Source organism: Melospiza melodia, chromosome 3 (genome assembly GCF_035770615.1).
Source record: "Melospiza melodia melodia isolate bMelMel2 chromosome 3, bMelMel2.pri, whole genome shotgun sequence".
Classification (NCBI taxonomy): Eukaryota; Metazoa; Chordata; class Aves; order Passeriformes; family Passerellidae; genus Melospiza; species Melospiza melodia.
This window is the reverse complement of record NC_086196.1, coordinates 67291231-67303973: the sequence shown is the minus strand read 5'-3', so window position 1 is coordinate 67303973 and position 12743 is coordinate 67291231. Positions and strand designations below refer to the sequence as shown.

Below are 12743 nucleotides of genomic sequence, written 5' to 3'. Positions count from 1 at the left end.
TTACCTCTAATCAGCCATGATTGTAAAGTATATAATGATCACTCTGACTTGATTCTTCTCAAATACACTTCATATATTTTGTCTGACATAGCTGAATTATGGAGTGTATTTTCCACATGGCCATTCTTATGTCTCATAGCAGTATTTTTTAAATACTAGTATCATTGCAACCCTTGGTTCAGAAATTTTTACTCTCAAATTACTCCATAAAGTGACTGCAGTTCTCTTTTTGTTGGTGTATTTTTTTAATGCATGGCCCTTCCCTTTTCAACTCCTGCTAGGTTGCAGGATGGCTTTACTTTCATTCTTTACATGAGTGAAGTTCTGGTTTTATACCCAGATTACAGAACTACTTGATTTGAGTAAATGCTGAATTTTATTTAGGATTGCCTCTTAAGTTCCCACTAATTTTTGTGGGAATTAGGCACAAGAAAAAAAAAAGATACATTTTAGAGATACTAGATTGCATTTTGAAATCAAGAAATGGCTTTTAAGTTTTGGATCATAGCTTCTGAGTTTTAAAGCTATGCAGATCACCTGGCATAGTTTATTTTTGTTTTGGTTTGGTTTTTTTATTCATTGTCACCTTACTGTTTTGGAAGGTGTGCATTTTTTTTTTTTTTTTTACTCTCTGGCACTTAGAGACTGAAACAAAATGTAAATTAAATTTATTACTCTGAAATTTACCCGTTTGGTTCACAAGATTGTTGTCTTGCATCGCTTGAATTCACAGCTCTTATAAATATTTAAACTTCCACTTGACTGGTGCATGTTATAACACTCCATAAAGGCTCTGTCTCCATGTCTTGCACAAACCTGTGAGTTGTCTGAAGCTGAACTTGCAGCCTGTTCTCTTGCCTGGTATCTCCCTGTAAAGATGTCTGAAGTCTTGCTTACTAATCTTTTGCAGTGTGGGGAAAAATAAATGCCTTTTTCAGTCTCCTAAGGGTTTAACTTGATTTGATTAACTTGTTTGTCACAGGACCTTTGAGCCTCTTGAGGTGCTGTAGAAGGAGCTTGTCATTTCTAGGGTTGCATTTCAGGACTTAACTCCTGCAAAAAGCATTTCTGACAGGATGAAGTGTGATACTATAAGCAAGACATGTGCAAACTCTCAATCAGCTGGGCTAGGTAACTTTTTGAGCATGTATTCTGTGATTAAGTCACATGTGAAGTTATTGAACTAGTGACTGCAAAATTTGCAAGTTCCCATTAGTGTAAATTGGCTGCAATGAGATTGCTGAACAATTACGTCCGCATTCATGGATTTAATTGTCTGTAGTCTCAGGCCAAACCTAGCTTGTCTTACTCATGCAAGAGGTTTGTAGACATTTGTTTCAAAAAGATTAAAGCCATTAATGTGATTTAGTATGTGCTAACTGCAAAGCTTCTATATGAAACTCTAATCTGATAGAACTGTTCTGCCTCAAAATCAATGTGCTTAAGCTGGTGAACAGTTAATCAGGGAAAAAATACATTGTTATCTGCTTAATTGATTTTTTAAATATAGTTTATTCTTTAAGGCTTATATACTTAGCCTCATTTTTTCCACTACTGTAATTTGTTAGTGATGTAGTAATGAAGTATAGAATTATTTTGTTCAAGTCTTTATGTAAGAGCATTTGGAAATAGAAAAGAATAGATAAAACATGTGGCAATTGTCTTGCTCAATTGTGTTCATTCATCCAGTTAGAACTTTTTGACTAATCTTTTTTCCCTGTTTCATGCTGCAGCTTGAAGGAAGATCTAGCTCTGCTTTTGTCTCCTGCTGCTTGATCTGTCCATTTGCATACGAGTTCCAGTTATTGTTACACTATTGTCTTGTAATTGTAAAACTTGTTTTTTTTCTTCTAGCATAAAGAAATCCTTGACTGTTGAAAAAGCTCACGGTGCTTGGGAGAGTTCAGATGACAGTCGTAACAAGCTGATGAGAGTAGCATCAACGTCTAAGTTAATATCAAAAGTGGCAAAGAATGCAGACAAGTATGTATTGGTTTGGTACATAAAAGCAAGAGAACTTGAGAGTCAAAATATTACGAAATCACACAATTCTATTGAACTTACTGGTGTATATTATAGGACCTTTTGCATCTTTGTTTTTACTATGAGTACTTACATAGCATGCCTACAAGTTTTTACTATGAGTACTTACGTAACAGTTTGTTGCTCTGGGTGCTCATGGAATTTTAAGATTATTATAAAGTAATTCTTGTGTAAATATGTTTTAATATTGCCTATTTGGATTAGCAGAATTATGGCATTTTATGGCTTAATGCCAGTGATGTGAAACTTCCAGCTGGCTTTTTCTTCTTTTCCTAATTAAAGCTGATTTGAAAATGCAAGTGCATTTCCTTGGAGTCAGTTTCTGGATTTCACATAGGATATCTTTCCACAGTAGACTGTCGTAGGAATATACTTTTATGATTTCAATAGGTTTCTCAATTTCACTGTTTAGCAGGTTCCTGGTTGCACATTCTGATGACAGGCAGGGATCTTTTTTCAGTGTCACCTTCAGCAGGTGATGTGCTGTAGCCAGCTATTCCTCTCACACCTTCCTCAGCAGCAGGTTTTCTTGGTTTGGGGTCTCCAGTCAGTGCCTCTGGGGATGAATAGCACAGAGTAGTTACTTCTGCTCCTGTCAGCACAGGGGGGACATTTTGCTTTTTACTGTAGCCCCACACTGTTGCCTCCTGTTGTGACCCACTCTTGTCCTCAGTACTCTCTGCCATTTGGGTTTCCCACTTTGTATTCACACAATTTCTATTCTTGACTTTGTTGAAATTTTGCTGAAATTATTGCGTTGATTTTTTGACTGATTCTTCTCATGTTTGGCAATATCCCCCCAGTGTGCTGGCAGATTCTACCACCTGGGTGTTGTCTGCAGATTCCTAGATCTGTTCATTAATCTTCATGCTAATAGCCCTTGGCTGGTCCAGGGCAGAACTACCTGAAAACCCGTCCCATTCTGAAATAAAGCACTTCAGACCTTTCAGAGGTCTGAAGTGCTTTATTGCCAGGTTTTTATGGTTATGTCTGTAGTGCTCTCCTTAACTTGGATCTAAGACTGTCAAATACCTAGTCAAGAGTGGTGCAAGTGCATTCCTTCTTCCCTGGGAATGGGAAGAACAAAACAAACTAATCTTGGGTGTGGATGGCGGCACATTTATTAAAAGCTTTATGCTTAGCCTGAAGAGTTTTGCAGAGCAGTGGAGTGCTATGTGTGAGGGGATTATGTGTTACATATTTTGCAAGTATTTCCTTTCCTTTTATAATTGGTTTTCACTGCTGGAATTTAAAAGCCCTTTGGCAATTTAGATTATAGCATGGCACTACTGGATAATATTTTGGAATGACAAAACCCTCTGCCTTGTTTTTTTTGCTGGGCTTTTTGCTATGCTGCTAAAATTACCTTTTGCAGTGTAATACATATTTCAAATTTGCTAAAAGTAAAAAATAAATTTTACTTTTGTTGATACTTTATATATTGGTCCAGACATGGTCAAAATAGAGGTATTTTATTTCATTTTTCTGTGATTCTGCTTATTTCTGAGAGATCTCAAATGTTGCCTTTCTACAGTCTCTAATGGAGAATAAAAGTCAGTTATCAAACAAAAGCATGGAGAAGAAAAGATTAGTTTTAATTCTTGAAAGAGAAAGCTGTCTGTTCATAACTTGAGGCTGTTGTATCTTAACTATATTTGGCGAAAAACAAAACCTCAAACATGAATTGTAGACCATCACCTTGAAGTGATGCTTGAAGTGTGGGTGTTGTATTGTTGTGTCCCTTGTTCTTAAGCTGAGATTTGTAACAGAGGCACCGTTTGCATACAAAGGCATACATTAATAATAATTTTTTATTCACATTGTGTGCCACATCTCCATAAGAACTAGTTGGTATTGAGCAAAGATGTATTGTTGTATTTAATTTATTGTTCCCAATTATAAACGTTGGCCTCATCTGCTTGAAGCTGCGGAGGTCTTGTGCAAGGGAACAGAGCTCAGCCCCTGATGTGGCCCCAGGACAGAAATGTTTTACATATGCTTTGCACTATCAGCCCAGGATCTGAACTTTGTTTATGCAGCAAGGTCTGTAAGGCAGCACAGGGCTGCTGTAAATCAGTCTGATAAGGCCCTAAGAAGGAAGAGGGTTCCCATGCAGCCATCATTCAGTTGTTTTCAGGCAAGACTGGAAATCCACTTTAAATTTTTCACTTGGCAGTGTGGCAAAGGGTGATTCCACCAACAGCCAGAGATTACTTTCCTCATGCATGTGCTTGACCCTTTGTCGCTGTTACAAAAATTTGACCTCCATCCAGCTAAAAATACTGGATGCCACTCATACCTTTCTGCTGAATTTCAAATGAATTCAAGAGGGTGTTTTATGCTGCGCCTTCTCCTATCAAGGAGTGTTATTCTGTTAAAAAGTAGCTCTGATGCTGGAAATTAGTATTTCTTCTCTCTTCACAATATAAAAAATTACTGAATTTTTTATGAGTAACTCATTTCTGGCTCTGGTAAGGAGAGATGTCTCAGCTACGCTCTGTTGAAGACTTAATGTTGCACATCCAGTAATGCTGCAGAGATCTGGTTTAAGTGAAACTGCAACTTGTGCAACTTGCTTACATTTAATCCATGTGTCCAACAGAGTTAATTCCTAGAAAAAATTGTGCTGTTGTGTGCTGACAGCTTATTTTGACAGGTGTTAAATGCTTTGCATGCAGGTCTGAGGATATTTGGCAGCTTAAAACATTTGGTTATTACAAGTTCTCATTCTCAAAATGGAATTTTCTGGCAAAAGGAACATGCCTTCTATAATTTATTTTTAAAAGCTTTTTTAATTTTGTAATTTTCAGAGTAATTCTTAGAAGCCCTTCCCACAGGGCCAAAGACTAAATTACTTGAAGGGTACAGTGAGCTGCATAGAATAATGTATGAATAAAAATGCACTACAGTGATCAAGATTAGCTGTTGAGCATCATATGCTACAGTTACAGCGTACACAGAATTTGATGACATTGCCAAATGCAGTAATGGGTAAAAATGGATGGTATTGCCTTGATAAGCATTTTGCATATTATTAATGATAATATTTTGAATTTTTCCACAGGCACAAAGATGTCGTTGTCAGCCAAGGTAAATAAAAACATTTATTTTTAAATACTGGATGAAGCTGAAAATATTTGCTTTTGACTGAATAGTATTTCCTGTAAATGAATGCATTGGGACGTATGCTTTAGAAGCAGGGGTTTAGAGGTAAAATGGCATTAATCAACTCCAAGAATTCATTTGGCAAAAAAGTTACTCCAGACACATATATGAATCTTTAAAATTATGGAGAAATGCCTCCTCAGATTGGATCTTTAGTAAGTACAGATGTTTTTGGTAGGTGGGTGGTGGGAGGATTTGATTTATTTTTGTGAAACACACCATTTTCTAAAAATTATTTTCTCTATGTATATGTGCATAGAGAGAGATTATAAAAATAAAAATCTAAAACTTGACCTATGTGCCAGTCTTCATCCAAGCAGATGTGAGTGAGACTTTAGAAATAGTTTTAAGATATTTTATTTCTGTCCCATAACTAGCAAAAATGTCAACTCGTGAAAAAAACAGCCAAGGTAAGAATGAAGCTATGCCCTTTGGTCGCTTTCTTCTAATTTAGCACTCTCACAAATCTTTTATTTGGCTTTTCACCATCAAAGAGCATCAGTCTCTTAATCATTCTCTTAATATTTCAACTCTCTTCTCATGGAAATTTTTATGCATATGCACATTACAATCTGTATGGGGACTATTTGGGAATAGTTAAAATAAATTATGACACACATAATTTCATTGGAGAGGAATATGTGTTCAAATAGAAGTCTTGCATTGTTGCCTAAGATATCAGAGTATTAAGAACTGCCAACTAAAAGATTTGTTTTATCTCAGCTTTCTGTCTTGCCAAAATTACAACATATAAATGCTGATTAGACAAGAACAGAGACTGAAGGTTTTAATAGTCTCCTGAAATGAAAAATGGGTCTCTTCTGAAGTGTATGTCTTTGCACCAATGAATCTTGCATTCTGTGGCTACCTGCTACTGCTGGCTTGTTCAGTCAGGAAAAGGAACATCGTGGGATGTGACAACAAAAGAAGTCCACTTCTGGTGTTGCAAAACTGCTCTGCTTTGAATGTCCTGCAAACTGTACTGAAGCATGCAGTTTCAAAACTAAAGCATGTAACTGAGTGCATGCTGCACACAACAGATCTGTGTACAGGGGTTTTGTCTTGTGCGTTTTTGCTGCTAATTAAAAAATCTGTAGTCTTCAGATTCTGTGCTGTCAGCAAGTTTACATTCGTCACATTTTGATTGCTTTTGGTCTCCGTCAAAAAAGAAAAAAAAAGCCCTCTGATTTTTTGAAAGTTAATATACAAATTGCTGGAATAAAAGCAAAAAGCAACTTGGATGCAATTGCTTTACCTTGTTCTAGTTCACAGAGAAATTACAGGTTTAAAAATATTCTGAACTCATTCTTAACAAAAGCATCTTCAGAGACAGGATGTGTGAAAGAGAATGAATAACTATCAAGAACAAAGAAGAAATGTTTCATTATGCCATGGTGCTTAACACCAGCTGTAGAACAGTACATATGTGCAGCACTGGCTACTGTACAAGGAAAGCTAATCAGTGGTGGCCAGACCAGCTGCAATTTAGCTTTGCAAGTTTTTGACTAAAATTATTATATTAAAAATGCCTTTCCTAGCAAAAAAGGGCTTTTCACAAAAAGAAGTTATATATAGCTAAAATACCTTGACCCAACTGGTCTGGAAGCTGAAGAGTTGCACAGACAGTTAGCATCATGTTTCTCAGGTAATCCTGTGGACTTGGACAGTGTTGTCTTGGATAGAGTGGGATGAAGAGTTGCCCTTGCTCAGGGTGTTTGTACAGAAAATTCCTGATCTGGAACGCAAGAACAGAAAAATTTACAGCTGCTTTAATGCTCCTTTGTGGCTTGCCAGCCTTTGCCTCTAGGGGTGAGCAGTCTCTAGCATGGTGTTAATTAAGTTACAGCAGCTCCCCTGAGCTGCTCATTTCACTGAGCAGTGTGTAAAACACTGTGTCTGCTCCCAGCACTTATCTCCCTTAAGGATTGCGTCCATGTTCTTCCTAGACCTAGAAATTCTGTGAAGGAGGCTCTTGGGAAAACTGCTGGTGTGCAAACTGCCAAGCTTCAAAGCAAATCTACAGTAAAAATATATCAGTGTCTTTATACACACATAAAATAAGTTTGGAATCACTGTGAAATTGCAGATTTTCATAGCAGAAGGTGTTTGCATAAGATAATGGGATGGAAGATGACAATTTTGTGCTGCTTGGAACATCCTGGAATCACTTTGTTTCCTTTTTTGATTCAGCTAATAAAAACCAGCTTTAAAAATGTTGGTATGGTATAGTACCACAAAATACAGCTGAGCATATTTTTGCATGCTTAGCTCTCAGAATATAATTTTTCTAGCAGCAGAAGATACTGCAATTATATCTGTCTTCTGATACTCTGTAGATGCATTGTGGTTTCTGTTGGTGTTGGTATTAGCCATTAAAGTGATAGACTTGGGGAGCAAGTGAGAGTCATAGTTGAGCTTGAGCAGTGAAAGGCATTAGCTGTGGTGTCAGAATTGGCTGTGGTTTGGTGTGGAGTGCCCCAGAGAGTGCTGCCTGTAAATGTCAGCAGGACCTAGGCAATTCTCTTCTCCTGCCAGGAGCAGCAGCAGCATGGGCAGCCACAGCCTGCAGCTGCCTTGTGGGCAGCCACGTGGTTTTTTTTTTTGTTTATCTCCATGCCAAAGCCACAAGTGTTGCAGTGTCATCTCGTACCTTCTCAGAACCAGTTTGTTCCATCATGACTCTGTCTCCCACTCAGGTTGAATTGCATATGCTTCGAGTAACGTTAGTCCTGAGCTTTATGCTTCTGGTTATGTGCTGCAGCAGAGGTCATAGGGTCAGTTTGTTTGTTTGTCCTTGTCAACCACCAACTTTTTTACAGTAAAATCCAGTTCTAAAATTCTGTAAAAATCCAATAAAGCTATGGGTGAAATGAACAGGTGCTTACTACAGCCCTCAAAAGACCCTAACTAAAGTTACTCTTTTAAATTCTTTACCAGCAGGTGTTTATAATTCCCTATTAAAGCCATCTTGCTTCTCACTTCAGCAGAAACATTTTTTAAAGTATTAATCATAAGGCATTCATGTTTTTATACCCAGAAGTTAAAGACCTGGCTTATTTTGAGATAAAAGGTAATTTATTTCCCTGAGATTGTGTTTTTGAGTTTGGTTTTCAGTGATAGCAGCTCCATATATGAATCACTTGTTCACTTATTATAAAGTAATGAGAGACACTTAAACTTTTTGGATGGCAATAAAAACCATATGTGAAAGAATTAATGAAAAACATGTACTACATTCCTAAGTTTTTTGGTTGCCTTTTCTTTTTTTTTTTAAATTGTGTTTTTTTTTAGTTTCCAGTGCTTTTTCTTCTGTTAGTTTAACTGTGTTATAGTTTTAGCTTCATGGACAGAGCAAGTGTGGAGCACACAATGGAAAAAATGTGCTCTGCTGACAATGTGTGCTGTCTGCAGAGAGTGCGGAATTCAGTGGCTACCTCAGACTGCTTTTTCATCAGACAGTGATTTTGTATCAGGCTGTTGAAGGTGCTGCTGTACCTGAGAGCAAGTGGAGACCCCATCTATCATTACTGGGCTTCTTGCTCTTGTTCAGGCACAGTGCATATTATTAAAAACAATCAGTACTATCACAAAACCAAATTGTGTACTTGGGAGTTTTTATCACTGATTTTTGGTGAAGTCAGAATTCTATGATTTAAGCAGGAAGCATTTAGATAGATTCTTATTGAGCTTGTTTGGGTCCAGTATTCCTTGTTTAGTCTTTGTTTTTCTTTTATAAAAAGCTAGAGTTTAATATTAAACTTCAATTGTTTCAGTGCTAATGGTAGCTGTTGATAATACCTAGATTCATAATGTCACCCAACAAATGAAAAAGCAAAGTTCACTTAATCAGATTATGTAAAATTAATAACCAAAGATCTGTTAAGAAATTTCAAGGCAAAGCTGTAAAATCATTCCAGATCAGGGCAGCTCTCTTGTCTCATCTGTTGTATTTGGCTGTTTGGCTGGCAGTGCACCAGGGCTCTGTAACAACAGTGCATGTCTGTCTGTCAGGTTCAGCAGGCATTGGCACATGATAGCTTGGGGGGAGAGATGGCAGAGCTGCAGGCACATGGGAATTCCACTGTGAGGTTGAGTGTAACAGTCTGGGCTTGGTGGCTGAATTTGGGTATTCATCTCTGTGCTGTTAGCACTGGTTTAAATTAGAAACAGGCCTCTGAGCTCTTGTCCCTCAGGTTAGTGGTCCTGCAGAGTTCTTGGACACAGGCCTGAAAGCAGAAGGCTTGTGGGAAAGAAGCTATTTGTAGTTTTAAAAAGCATAGCTTCACTGGTCAAGCAACTAGAAGGTGAAGACAGATTAATAAATGTACCCTGGATGTGGTAGTTTATTGTATATTATTTGAGTGTTCTGCATGGCTAAGCTAGCTGGAGTCTTTTGGGGTTTTTCATTTGCCTGTAAATCACTTTTTGGGTGCTGCTACACATAAATAGAACTGAGCTGGGGTTTTAATGCACCAGCCTATGTTGAACTTTCAAACTTGAGGGGGTGGGACCTACTGAAAAATAGTCAGTAATAATTTACAAAATTACTGTAAAAATTCCTTTAGAACTAAACATCTCTGTGTATGTATATAATCTACCACATGCTCATTAGACATGCCATTATGTACACTCTTACTAGCTGAAGAGCAGTTAATTACAGCACAGACTTGTGGGACAACCTCAGTGTCTTGTCTAATGAGGAATAGTGTAAAATAGTATAAAATACATTCCCGAATACTATGTCCAGTCTTGTTGAAGAAATCGTTAATTGAGGGTGAAGGTTTCTCACATGCCTGTACAAAACTACTTGATGATTTTTTTTTTGTGGTATGTTTTTTGGAAAACATGGGAGGATTTTGTGGTCTCACTGTCTTCAAATTTCTGAAGTATCTGAGTAGTAGCTTTCATGTCTTCTGAATTGCTTTTTGCCCTAGATACTTCTGAGTTAATCTACAAAGACTTCTTTGATCTTTTTTTCTCCTCTTTTCCTATTATTTTTATTATTTTCCTTTGCAAGCCTTTCATATTCCCCTAAGAATAGGATTGAGGGAAAGTAATAAATCTAAGTGCCATTGCACGAGTCTTTCTGTGCTGGCTTCATGGAAGCACTAATTTCAGCCTTTCAGATGGTTTGAATTACAATATCTTTGCTCTCTGTTATCACTTGCAGGGTTTTTCATTGGCCTTACCTTCCAGCTTGCTTTCCCTGATTTGCTGGGTTTTTAACTTTCTTCCAAAGGTGAATTAATAGAAATTGTTGGGAGTTGAGTTTTAATGTTACTGAGCTGCTTTTTCTTATTTCTTCAACTTTTTTTTTTTTTTTTAATAAGGCCTGATTAAAAGCTTATTCATGCTAATGGAAATCTGCCCTTGGTACAAGAAGGCTTTGCAGAAAACTTTCAGTCAGTTCACTATTATTCTACAAGCTTTATTTGGCCATAGTTTTAGTCAGTTCTGGATTGCCATGCCTTGTCAACAGGTTGCTTGCATGCAAGGTATCTGTGCTGGCTTACAGTCAGAGAAAGATGCACTCATTTCCTTGCAGGTCAGCCAGGCTTCTGGAGCTTCCTCTCTCTAGCAGCACCTTGTTTCACCAACATATTTATTCCTTGCTTCTCTGTCAGGCTGTAAACTTCCAAAGAACTTGCTGTAGATACTTTGGTTGCTAACATCTACCTCCAGCCTGTTGGGACCTATTTGGTTTAGTGTTTACACTAATGAACACAGGAAAGTAGAAGCACTCACATTTCACTGATGGCTCAAAGCTGGGAGGCCAGACTGATAGAGTTGGAAGGTGAGATTTTAATACAGTAAGACCTAGATGTTCCTGAGGCTGAAGTAGTATTAAAAAAACCTAAATTATTCATGCAGAAGTTGCTAGCAATGTTCTAGCTATGAACAGCTGCTTGCAAGAATTAAGTGGTAGGGGAAAGGGCTATAACATGCCACTTAATTGTACAAAGGTTGAACCACACACTTATTTTGATAACACAAATACAGTCCCAGGTTTTATCAAAAGTAATTCTAATGGAGACAAAGGCCTTGTGGAAAGTGTTAATGCATCAAAACCCTGGTAGGTTCTCCTCTGTAGTACTGCATGCACGCATAACCACAAAGGGTAAATGTTGTTGTGCTGTGGCGACAGACTAAACCCTTGTTATACAAAAAGAGAGTTAAATAGCTGGCTGTTTTTATTTTTTCAGAAAATGAATGCTTGGAGGATTGCTGTTTTCATGCTCACCCAATTCATTTTCTGACAGCAGATGGGCTGAAATGAGCAGTCATGCTGTCACACACACAGAGAAAGAAAACAACCTGGCCTTGTATTATTGTCACCTGGAAATTGAGAAGTTCCCAGCTAGTAGGAGGAGGTTTTTGGATGCTGTTCTGAAATCAGCAGTGTGTTTGTGTGTCTCAGTGACAGCCAAAGCTCTGCTCCCAAAGCAGGTGCTGCAGTACTCTGCAGAGTAAAAAACATCAATGCAAGCAGAGACAGGGAACTGGGAGCATGTTGGGTATCTGTCAGGCTGGACTAGGCTGACTCATTACAATAATTTGCATTGATTTTCAAAGCCACATGCTTGAGCAGTGTTCAAGACTACCTTTAGATGTGCTCTCACTATGTCCTGGCTTCTCTTTTGGTGTCTCTCCTTCTGAGCAGTGTTTTGTGTCACTTCAGCTGACTGGGGCTACATTTTAGTCAAATTAAGTGTTTCTGCATCTTTGGGACCATGTTAATGATTTCCCCAAACCTCTGGGGAACCCACGGAGAGCCAGGTCCTGCTTGGAGTCTGCTTAGGTCCAGCTCACCCAGAGGGCTGCTATGCCTGAGCCAATCCTGGGAGCATAAATTGGGAGTGCTGATCCTGTGTTCCCTGGCACTTGAGTAAAGAGATTGTTGAGGCTCCAGAGGTGAAATACCGTGGAGCCAAGCAGAGTCTGGCAAGGGCTGTGAATTTGAGCTCAAAGCTGCACAAAAAGCAGCTACAGCTGTTCCCAGGGAAGAGCTGGCCCCTGGAGCCAGGGCGCTGCAGCTGCTTGGTGCTACCTTTTGTAGCAACTCTGGGCTTGAGCTGTTCCTTTCTGTGTGCTGTGGGTAATCCATGGCACCTGGGTGTGCTACCTGCAGAGCCTCAGCTCTGCTTTTCAGTGGGTTTGATCCATATTTGAAAGCATTTATAGGATGTCTGCAGTTGCAGATTAATTAACTTAGCAAGTGCCAAGGGTTCTTCATGATGTGCCCTCCTGGCCCTTTCCACACACATCCCCAGCACCCCCTTCCCCAGATGCTTCTGCTCAGTGAATAGTGGGATCTGAACATCTCTTTATATAGAACAAAATATTTTTACTTTCATACCTAGTGTTTTCAGGCTGGTAGATACCAGAATTTTCAAGGATTTTTTGTTGGTTGGGGCTTAGTGAGTTTTTTACCCACTTTCTTCAGAAGTTTTGATTTTTTTCTCCCTTGTCATCCCTTATGTACATATCTATCATAACATGACAGGCTCTTTTTTCCCAAAAGAAGGAAATAAAAG

The 12743-nt window shown here is 38.4% G+C and overlaps 1 protein-coding gene across 6 annotated transcripts in view; it reads left to right on the top strand.

The window, feature by feature from the left end:
* Positions 1 to 12743, top strand: part of EML4 (EMAP like 4) — a 147347-nt gene that overhangs the window by 94681 nt on the left and 39923 nt on the right. For all 6 annotated transcript variants that reach the window (XM_063152099.1, XM_063152103.1, XM_063152104.1 and 3 more), the window contains 3 exons: positions 1855 to 1983; positions 5108 to 5133; positions 5586 to 5618. In XM_063152099.1, the coding sequence (XP_063008169.1) occupies positions 1855 to 1983; positions 5108 to 5133; positions 5586 to 5618 (188 nt within the window). The remainder of the gene's footprint in view (positions 1 to 1854; positions 1984 to 5107; positions 5134 to 5585; positions 5619 to 12743) is intronic.